The 11764-nt window shown below is 42.0% G+C and overlaps 1 protein-coding gene across 1 annotated transcript; it reads right to left on the reverse strand.

Annotated features, from left to right (window-relative positions):
- Positions 1 to 135: 135 nt before the first annotated feature.
- Positions 136 to 10522, reverse strand: rpn2 (ribophorin II). Its single transcript, XM_061069007.1, has 17 exons — positions 10454 to 10522; positions 9964 to 10154; positions 9726 to 9821; positions 8128 to 8303; positions 7952 to 8027; positions 7681 to 7815; positions 7420 to 7596; positions 7205 to 7323; positions 6784 to 6889; positions 6151 to 6242; positions 5940 to 6054; positions 5542 to 5736; positions 5334 to 5420; positions 5136 to 5231; positions 4614 to 4689; positions 2467 to 2596; positions 136 to 797 (listed from the first exon to the last, which is right to left on the reverse strand). The coding sequence occupies exons 1-17, from the start codon at positions 10464 to 10466 to the stop codon at positions 782 to 784; spliced, it is 1896 nt and encodes a 631-aa protein (XP_060924990.1). The 5' UTR covers positions 10467 to 10522; the 3' UTR covers positions 136 to 781.
- Positions 10523 to 11764: the final 1242 nt, after the last annotated feature.

The following is an 11764-nucleotide window of genomic DNA, read 5'->3' on the forward strand; positions in this document are numbered from 1 at the left end:
CTGGTTCTGTGATTACATTGCAACAGATTACCGTCTCCCCCTCAACCTTCACTGTTTCATTCCATTCAGTTAACGTAATAAATTGAATCTTATTCAAATATTCTCCGGGTTCCTGTTTTTCATAAAGACAGAGACTTTGATTCACCTCAATTTCTTTATTTCCTCCTCATCATCATTACAAAAACATCACATCCTCGAATTGCCCGTTTTTTTATTAACATTTTTTTTCTGGGGGACATCAACTCAGTATCAAACAGGACACTACAGCTCCTCCGACACGTCTGATCCAGCAAACAGGCATACACAGAGGCAAAGTTAGTAACGATCCAAGTATCAGTGCTGTTGCCAGTGTGTAAATCAGCAAAAACACATTGAATGAACTGCAGTTAGGTGAAATGGGCACTGAGCGACAAAAAAAAGAGGAATGTACAAAAAAAAGCACACAGATGAACCCAAATTCAATGAAGAAAAAACCCTTAAAAATAAAAAAGCTCATGTAGAAAACTCTGGTATGTTGGACAATAAGAAAACAAATCTCACAGGAAGAGGAAGTGCAATGATCAGTAGCTTAACAGTCCTCAGTGGGAGAATCTGTCGGTGAGCGTGTGTCCTCAGAGACGCCGTTGTGTCTCAAATTCTTCTGTTTGGCAACACAGACAAACTGCATGTTTTAACTTGTGATTGGACTGCTGTGCCGCATCTTAAGTCTGATTTTGTTGAACAACTCCTTGGAAATCAAATATTATCTTCGTCAGTGTCTTCTTTTTTATTTTTCTGGAAGTTATTTTTTCTCAATTCTGTGGAAGAGAGGGAAAAATAAACATTAGTTAATACCGACATGGGATGAATGAAATCATTATTTAACACCGGACTGTTGACCAGTCCTGTCAACGAGTTGACCATGCAGCATTTTGATGTGTGGCGTTTCACAACAAACAGAATGTAGTTTGACCAAAACAAAGAACTTCTTGCCAAGTTTCACACGATGCAAACTTTGGTTTACAAACACAAAACATGTCACTCAAACGTGATGGCACAACCATGAGTGTTAGAGCACAATGTCATGATTATGATGGGATGAACAAAGAGGCAAACCGGGGGGGGGGGGGGGAGGACATGTGAACACTCGTGGGGTTAGAATGAGTGAACAGCACGCAGCCATGCACGCTGCCAGCCACTATGGGAATACACTGTGGATGCAGGCTCTGCGGAGGCCCTTACTTCAGCCTGGAAGCACGATCGACTCTTTGTTACAAACGAGGGGCTTTATCGGAGGCTCCTATACTTTGCCAACCTACTACTCTGCTCTGCAGCGATCCTGAAAGAGGAGTACAGAGACAGCAAGGTGTGGACAGAGGGGTTAAAAAGAGACAGAGGCGAGCACGAGAGAAGAAAAAAATAAGAAATCCTGACTAGTGATAAAATGGCATTTTTGAAATCGGTAATCGCCATGTTGTACTTGCTTACAATGGGCTAGTACCCGGTTCACACCGGACAGGGAAGCGCCCCGAGGCACCGCGCAGTGTAAATTCTCACAAGTGCAGCCACCTGGCTGTTCACCCCGGACGAACTTTTCTCTGCGCCGGTCAGCCCGCGAAACGGCTTTCACCACTGGTTGTTGTATGCTCCGTTCAATGTAGGGGTACAGGGGTAAATGTCTTCATAGCCCCCACTTATCTTTCGCTGTCTGCCTGCTTGTGTGCTTGTAATGGATGGGAAATTTCCTCATGGGGGGGGATTCAGGGAAATTCATGGAAATTGAAACTCCAAGAGAACAGCAGGGAAATCCAAAGTATGAGATGCATATTTGATCATTTATATCATATATAATATATCACTTATATCGTTTAAATCGATTTTCCGGTGTTTTCAGGCCCGATCCGTTTGCGGAAAAAAATAGAACAGACGCCGAAACAATCGCTGCAGAGCACAAGCCGCCCTCTGGGCTCCATGTCGTTCGGAGTGAGCAGCCCAATTGATTAACATCGGCGCGGAAAGGAGGCGGACAGCATTTTGTGGCACTGCGCGGTGCTTCCGCATCTGGTGTGAACCCGGTGTAAGCCGGCTGTCGTAAGAGTAAGCAATTAAAGTGAATAATTACAAAGTGACGTCTTGAGTCAGTGACACAGGCTACAAATGGCTCACTCTGGCACCTGGAGGGCTCTTACATATTGATGGTCAAAGAAATTGCACACTCAGATCATCACTCTTAGATCTTGATGCTACGCTTCTCTACGGGTCTAAGTAGATGCAAGATCTCTTCTTGGCAGAGAGCCTGGCACTGAGACCGGCCTCTGGGGACCAACTGACGAGCTGCAGATATAGAACAGGCACTTCGGAGCCAAGAGCTACCAAGAGGCCTGAAAACACCAGACCCCTCGTCGTCTGAAAGGGGGCCAGGCTTTCTCTCTGGGATTAAGGACCCTCTAGGGTACTATCTGTGCCAGGTTCCATCAGGAGACGTACCTCTTCACTGCCTTCTGCGCCAGCATGCGGTTCCCTGCGAGGAAAGTAACGCCACCAATAATCGCCAGGTACTTCAGGGTCTGGAACATGTTCAGGTGGGTCCAGTAGACGTACATGAGACCCAGCAAGGCTGAAATGAAACCGCAGAGTGAACATTAGCATCCTGACTAAACAGCTGCTGGGTAATGCAATATACAATACACCATCATATTTACAATTTAGTTTAACATAACCTATGTCAGTCGTGTACTTTAGGGTACTTAAAGAACCGGGCAATGGATAAAACAATAAATAAAATGAAGGTGATATTTTCATCGATTACATTTCTATATTGTGTTTTCAGATAAAAAAAACAAACAAAAAAGGTAGATGCTTCAAAACACCGTCTAAGAGAAGGGTTCGTCTGACACTTCAATCCAGTTTAACTGATATTTTTGTGCAATTATTAAAAACTAGCAGCATTAAAATCATGCTTAATTATCTTTTAATTTTTCTTTTTTGCAATTAACCTATCAACCTACAGACAACTCAATGAATTACTTGCATCTGGAAGAATATGTAACGATTCTGGGGGCAACATCTGGACTTGTAGTGGGTGTGTTGAAGGTTTTAGGCAGATTTGTGATTTGTTCATTTACATTTACACTTATTGAATCTAAAAGAATGTAACATGTTGTTTAGGTCACGTCTGACTGAGAAACATTTTGTTGCAAATTCCAGCAGCTGGGCAGTAATATGTTTTAAACTGTCTTAAATGTCTCCATGGGATGAGTGGCTGCTGTTTTGGTAAAGAGGCCTCATCAGCTTCAACTACTGTGATAAACTTAGAACAGCAGTGTGCACCTGTCCATCACAGTTTGACAAACTCTGTCCTAAAACGTTGGGGAAATATGAAAGGACTGCTGTCATTCATTCATATTCATTCATATGCAACAACAGCAAGTTCTTTGTCAACAAAGTAAAGTTTTCATTGCTATTTGTCAGTTTTTCTGACTGTCAGCAGGATTACACAAACAATGCTGAGCAGAAACTTTTCCTTGAGACTTGGCAGAGCGATGAGACCCCATTAAACGTTGGGGTGTCAGATCCAGGAAATATTTTTCTATTTTCTTTGACATTGCAAGGTAAGGCATTTTTGGAACATTTTTGTGAATTCTTTAAGAAGTAATTCATGGATCTTGATGACAAACATCAGGTATGTTTAGGGACTGATATCTATGTCTTGGTGAAATTTAGAGCAGCTCGATTGAATTTGTTGTGGGAGGAATATGCTCTTATGAGTAACATTCTCGTTCAACCCTGTTTTTAATAATAATTATGATCAATATAAAAGAAACGTGTCAAACTGTTTAGTTAGTGAACATTCTGAGATTGTGAACATAGGAACTGCCCTGATGGTGAGTTACTAAAGATGTTTTTCCAGCTATAACATATTTCGTACACCAGAAAAACTAACTCAAATTCATCATAGTTGTGCCACTTCCTTGACGACACATTAAGTATGTTAGTCATAACCAACATAATTTGTTCCTTTAAGATCCAACAATCGTCAAAATTTCACAGGAGAAAGAGTCTAGAAACATTACACACTCTTTTACCAGGCTCAGTGTATCAGACGCCGGGTTAGTTCAATGATTGAGGCTTCTAAGGCTCTGTGAGTGCGAGTGTGGTTGAGAGAGAATTATGCAATACCAATAGTAACAATAATCTAAATCTATTTGTATAGCATTAGGTTTGATAATAATTGTATCAAAATTTGGGTCACTACAACCATTCGTTATAGTTTCTTCTGAAGTAATTTTTTTTCATCATTTGAGATTTGCCTGACACTGTACGTTATCTTACTGCTGCTGTTTATCTTAATGAACGTACTATGAAAACAGTAGACCAACATTAGCGCATGTTTAAATTTGTTGGCTCTCTCAAAACACAAGGAGCATCGGAAGGGAAACCCACTGTACAACACAACATTTTCCTTCCAGAGTTTATATGTGGACTTTCATGAATAATTGATGCTTCAAAATAATTAAGATTAGGCACAATGTCACCCAGTCTTCACTGCAGTTCACTTCTCATCTTGAACAGCAGCAGATGAAGAGGCTGTAAGGTAATAGTGTCTGATCAACATTTTAAAAGAGGAGACTAACCTGCGTGTCCTACATGGAACAGAACGGTGCTGGGAGTGAAGCTGAAGTTGGAGATGTTGGCTCCGAGCTTAAACCACTGAAGAGGGGGTAATAAAAGACATTGTGATTTCCATCTCTCTTCAAGAGCTGCAAACAAAAGGGCTGTAAAATTGTTTACAGCCTCACACACAATGCACCGAACCCAGTGACAATAACTATTACTCAGCACTGCAAATGCCAGGGAAAAGAATACCTCCTAGCTTTTGTGATTTCCAATTAAAAATAAGCATTATAATAAAGCAGTACTGAAGCCTCATTCACTGAGGACGAAGGCCTCCTACTGAAGAGCTTTTCTGGGGGAAAAACTAGACCACTGTGTTTACAACGACATCACTGAATGCTCTGTTAATTAATAATGTGATTAGAATCATTTTTAGGTCTGTCCTCAAATAGGATAAATTATCATTTCCATGCATTTGCTCTAGTTTAGCAGAGGGCAATAATAAAAACATGGAACATTTTGCACAAAGTGTGAAACCTTACCAGGATCAGCAGAAGCAGTAAAGGAGACAGGACGAGTGCGGTGAAGGCGTTTGAGACCACGGTGGGAGGCTTCTTCTCCGGTTCTCTGAATAAGTGCTGCAGAGACAAGGAGATTTTAAACAGACTACCCAGAACATCTCATTGTGTCTTCTGTAGTTGTGTACCAAAGCAAATCGAATGCAGTTTAAATAACATTACCTGGATCTCTGGTTTGGGCACATAGAGGGTCTTGGACTGAATGGTTTCTGGGGCTTCTTCATCCACAAACTTCAGAACAACATCAGCCTTTCAAAAAGATTACAACTCAGGTTTAGAGCGCAGTATTGACATCTCGTTGTCTGGTTAGTTGTTACACCAGTAAATTATCCTCATTGTTTACCACCATTCAGTTGGAAAAGAAACTCACCACATTCCACAAGATGGGATTCTCCAAGGTTGCGTCCCCAACCATGAGATGGAGGGAATAGATTCCAGAGATAGAGTCAAACTCAGATTTGCGCTCCGCTGTGTCCAACTCAAACTTGTACAGGTTCTTGCTGTCGGGTTCAGCCACAAAAATGACCTCCTGGCCAGTTTTCTGATTGTGCAGTCGAACAAAAGTCTGGGACACAGAAAATGAAAAAATCCTGAATGCAGAGAGATCCATTTTCCCAAATATTCACAGTGACTATACTTATTCTGATGATTGCTTTAACTAACCGCATGTATAATATAATGGTTGCATGGTCACAAAAGTGATAATGAAAGTAGATGGAGTGAGGGTCAATGAAGAGACTTGACACGTGTCTCACTGTGATTACATACCTGGTGAGGGGTGAGCTCCACTCCAGTGTTGACGTCAACCAGCTGGAAGGTCATGGCAAAGTTCTGGTGGCCGTCGGCGGTGAATGAGCTCTTGGCTTTGGAGGGATAGTCCACTCTGGGTCGTTTAGAAAAATGAAAGCAGTAAGTCTTACATGGTCATGCCACTGAGGATTAGCCAAAACACATTCACTTCTCAAACTTGTTTTCTGACCTGACGGTCTTTGTGCCGATGCTCTGGTCCTTGTCCACCACAGAGAGGTCCATGCTAGTAATGGCCACCTCAGTGGACACCTTTACTTTCAGCTGCAGGTTAACAGAGTCAGAACATGAGTCTTATCTACTGTTATCATGGGATGTGAGCACATTATCATTTGCATCCATTTGCATAACATTCGTCATTTCAGACCAACAGAAGGTCTCAAAATTGTAATTTTGAGATGTTCCTGTGCTCTGATATTTTACTCTTTATGTTTACTTTGTGATTAAAACAATAAAGCTCCAGTGATTTAGGTTATTAGTTCCAAAAAGTTGAGGTGCTTGCAAGAATCATTAAAACAAGCTTCTGGTTCTCTGTAGGAGTGAAGCTCCATCAGTTTACATAATACATTTGAATTTATCTTAATAAAACATTTACTATAATTACTATATAGAACTTTTGAAAGTTCCTTCAGAGTCATTGAATCAACCTATACAACTGCTTTTAGTATCACCTGCAGCTGTGTAGCGTGGTCCTATACTTTTACTTCAAATGAAAAGTACTACAACCTGCACAGCATTGGAAACTATTTTAAATTATGCACTCAAAGAAATGCCTTAATAACAAGTAAAAAAAAAAAAAAATTACCTCGACGTGATTGGCCACCAGTCGGGTATCCCCAGTTACTGCAATGGTAAACTGGTAATATCCACTGGCGGGCTGGGTGGACATGAAGTTCAATTCAAAGACGCCACTAGAAAAAAGGAATTATACAGTTAATGTTGTAGCAAAACCAGACAGTACTGATGAATAAAAACTGCTTTACAGAACACCTCCTTATTAATTGATGGATACATGAATTAATAAAACAAATGAAGTAGGTACATCTGTAAAGGAACTGGGTGAGCTAAGTTAAAACACCATCTATTCTTAACTGATCAACAAATACATCTGTGTGAAGTCATTATGTTCACACTGACTCTCACAATCTTCCACTTGTTGGGATCAAGACGTTGGAAGCCTGCGAGAGTAATGTAAACCTGGCACTAGTGTCTCAAACAGTACATACTCATTAAGGGTGAAGGGTGCTTGGTTGAGGATGATGCTCTTAGAGGCCACAGCATACGCAGATTCCACCAGCACATTGGCTGTAGTCAGAGGTTGAGACATGACATCAGTAACAAGGAGCTGTGAAGGCAACAGAGAGAGAGAGGGTCTCACTACAGGAGGATCACAAACCACACGACAGGGGACGGTAGTTTGGTTACGATTGGACGTGCATACCTGCAGGGTTGGCTGGCTGTGGGACACTGTGGCTGGGCCCTGAGCACTGACGATGACCGGCACATGGAAGCGGTTGCTGGACAGAGCAGCAGCGGCGCTCGCCACGCTGAAAGCCTCGGCCAGAGAGTCCCAGGATTTCTTGCTGAAGATGGAATTCACCAGCTGAATGACCTGTTCCTGTGGGGGGAGAACAAATCTTCTCTTAAACATTTGATGAGAGATGACAAAACTGACATAACTCCTGACGGGCATAAATCGTACCTCCTTGAGGGGGGGCTCCATGTCCACATGATCTGACAGGGAGTAAGCAGCAGTCACAAACATGGCAGTTGCCTCAAGTCCCTCTTCAAACTGGAGGTAGATTCCACCGAGGTCATCCAAACGAGCCGTCAGATCCTGAAAGGAAAAAAGCACAAATGTATTAAAACATGATTATACTTGAAAACCAAAAACACATTGAGAGTCCATTGTGTCTCGCACTGAGTCAAAGAACAGCAAAACAGCACCCCCTGCTGGAGGTTAAACAGCTCACCTCAATTTCCTCCAGTATTCCCCCGAGCTCGGCCTGCTGGGAGAGGCGAGCGGCGGTTTGCAGAGCTAAGGTGATGCTGCCCAAAGAGAACATTATTGTGAATTCAAATGTTCAAATAATTTAACTTGTGAGCACTACAGGGCTGTTCTCAACAAACCAGCACAAATAACACTTACGCCATAACATTGTCCTCCTTGTTGATGCGACCTGCCAGGGCACCTACGACCTCCTGAGAGGCCACGGGGAGTCCCAAAGAGCTGAGTGCACTCACAGCACGATGGATCTGAGTCATGGTGGAGTCTTCACTAACTGCTGCCAGGAGGATGTCACGGGTTTCATTGGACACAGGGATCTATGGGATCAACACATTAATTTAATTTAAAAGTTGGTATTATACTTGTGTTTGCACTAAAGCTCAGCATCAGCCACTATATTTTGATCATAAAATGCAGATCTAACACTTGAACAAATCTTGATTTTTTTCAGAAGATCTTCAAACAACTTAGTTAAGTGCATATTAGGCTCCACCAAGGCCCAAAAGTCTCTTTAAAATCAATCAAGCTGCCCCAAATTTTACAAACTGATGGATATCAGTGCTGAATATACTTAATATTTTCATTGAGATACTTGAATTATTCCTCTAGGAAATCAGTGAAAATTTAAAAATGTTGAAAAAAGAGAAAACTATTCCAGGATCTGCCTCAAATTTACTGGGTGCTTCCTTGAGTCATGTCCCACCTAGGGTTGCAAAGGGGCGGAAAGTTTCCGGTAAATTTCCGGAAACTTTCCACGGGAATATTAAGCTCGGGAATTTTGAAAAAAAAAAAAACTATGCAAATTAAACGCTGAGCAATAAAAACATCATTCAAAACACTATTTTAAAGATGTATGGAATGCAGCACACACTGCATGTTGAATTTCAACCCTCCACTGTGCATTCTTCCATCACATGCACAGATAACTCCCAGCATCCTTCACACTACAGCAGGGCTATTGAGGCCTGCTGTAGTGTGCAGGACTAGTCAGGTAAGTTACGATGATATTAGTCTGGAAAATATATTAGCATGCTGATTGAGGATTGTTCATCTGTTCATCTAGCCTATTTCCATTAATTTATCCATCAATTGTAAAATATGTTTACAGACTATTCCAATTGTTTGGCTAACTATTTATATCTCTGGCATTGCATTAAGTGTTTTTTTACAAACTTTTTTCTCATCTTATTCTAAAGAACAATGCCTCGTGCACTCTCTCATGTGTGGAGACATTAAACCCCATCCAATGTAGAAGGAAAGGCTGTGTACATTTGCAAATACTGTGCAAAGACCTATGTTAAGAATGACACAATGATGCAGAAGCATATAGTCAAGTGCCCAAAGTTTCATCAGGGCTCAAATCAGCCTATAACAAAACAAAATGTTTATATTTATGTCTGTATATGACAAGGTAAATACAGTTAGTATAAATTACCCGCAACATTTCCAGTTTATTCCTGTTAATTCCCATGGAAAGTTTTCAACTTTGAATATTTCCGGAATTTTGCAACCCTAGTCCCACCCCTCCACATCATTGAATGGAAATCTGATAATTTCGGGGGGGCAATCCTCATAAATATCAAACTAACAAATGCTGATGGAACTGTAATGTCCTTTGCAGGGGGTAATAGTTATATTAATGTATTTTCCAATCTTGTCCAGTCCCAACACACACTTATTTTCTGTAAATAATGTTTGTGTTGTTAAACACGTCAGTAGAACAGTTTTGCATTTCATACCTCACATCCTGAAATGGCCTGACTGGTCTCAGCAGCAAAGAAGATCGAGTCCACGCTCATGGGATCCAGCTGGGATTTCAGGAACTGACAAACTTGCTGGAGACAAAAGCACATTTCCAAAGATAAAGAACATCTGAGTTGGACGCGGAATTTGATGTGCAGATCATTTGAATTATGAATGAATATTTAATTCAAGTCATTCCGCGATCGAGTTAATAAACCCGGATCGATCACTTACATCATGATCAGGAACAGCCGCTCCCAGCTTGGTCAGCCCGACCACCGAGTGGTAGGCGGACTCCAGGTCGGTGAACTGCGGGCTCAGGAGGCTCTGCAGCCGGGCCACGTCGGCCAGGGAGAGGTGGTGAGCCGGGGTGAGCGCCCGAACTCCGGCGAGAGCCAGACACAAGAGGAACCCCTCGAACACCCCTGCACAGACGGGGAAATGAACCAGTGTTACCCGGGGAAACGTGTGCTCGGCTAGTTCGCTCCGAGAAAAGGAAACGAAACATTTTGTCTCGTTTTCAGTCAATGAGCTCCGTCGAGTCGATGCAGGTTTAGCTAGGAAGCGAGCAAGCTAACGTGAGGAGGAAGCAGCTCAGTGCGACGCCATTTCTTCTCTATTAGTTCAACACACGGTCAATAACTGCACATGTGACACAATCAATTGAAACTAAAAACACACACAAACAACATTATTTCCTTAGTTGATGAATGAATTCACTTACTAAGCCGGTCCATGTCTTCCAGTCTAATGCAGCGTCACCAAAACCGACGAGTACTTCCGGTGTCTCAGAAGGAGCTGTCAGCAGAGGTCAGACATCCGGTTACACCTTTTTCATTTCAAAATAGAAGCACGGCGCTACTGTGATGTTATGTCTTATAGCCATAGGTTACATTTGACCTTTTATTGACGAATAGAATATTCAGAAGTACATGTTGGGGACAAACACAGCGGTAACAACAGAGATAGCACATGTGTGTCTATCAGAAAGATTTTCAAGAAGACTAGGCGTTTTTCCAGATCTATTCAGGGAGATTGTTCCACCGATTGGGAATTATTAGGGCCCGAGCACCTCCGGTGGGAGGCCCTATTGAAATTGTAAAGATTATTCTGAGCGTAGTGAATGGGCTTTTTGAGGGCTTTCCCATGCTCAAAAATGTTTTAAACTTTGCAGTAAGGTAGAAATGTGTGAACATTTACGTATTCTGTAGTATTTGAATAGCTCACCAGCGCCACCTACGGATAAGACCCTCATTTAGCATTCACCAATCCTCACGAAAAAAAAGACGGTTGTGTATCATGACCAGACGCACAAAAAAGTCTCTCAGTGCATTATGAAAAACGCAACAGGAAGCCCGCCATTTTGGATTTAGTGGCCATTTTGGCCATATTCCAAGTTTTTACTTTGTTGTACTTGTCGTAGGGCTTTCATCGGATCAACTTACAATTTAGACGAGTGTCATAAAGTTATCAAAAGATCAACTTTTCGTCAGAGCGTGTGACCGTTGGCTGGCGTCAAAGTTTGATTAAACGCCATGAAAACACGAGAATCTGTATCTCAGACATATTTGGTCCAATAAAGTCCAAACTAGACACATAAGACAAGAGTCGCGACCTGATGACATCTACACAGGAATCATGACTTAAAATCACAGCGCCACCTGCTGGCTACAGGAAATGTCTTGTGTTTGGTACCTCTTACACTTGGAAGTATTCCTCCTCATCCACTGACCTCAACCATGTCAAACTGTATCAAAAGGGTCTCAAGACATTGATAATGTAGGAATACGATTACTGGGACTTTTCATCAGGCGCATTATTAATGGGGTGGCATCAAAGTTCATCAACTTGCCCTCAAACTACATGTGTGTATCAAGAGGCCCCCCCTGAAGATATTCAGATGGTTTTAAGGAATGAGTGTGGCAAAATAACTGACTAGCGCCCCCTAAATGGCAGCCCCGGCACTAGGCTACGATGGGCCGACATCTACAAAAATCAATAACGACATGTGTCTTTTCATGACAAACAAAAAAGT

Source organism: Limanda limanda, chromosome 4 (genome assembly GCF_963576545.1).
Source record: "Limanda limanda chromosome 4, fLimLim1.1, whole genome shotgun sequence".
Taxonomy (NCBI): Eukaryota; Metazoa; Chordata; class Actinopteri; order Pleuronectiformes; family Pleuronectidae; genus Limanda; species Limanda limanda.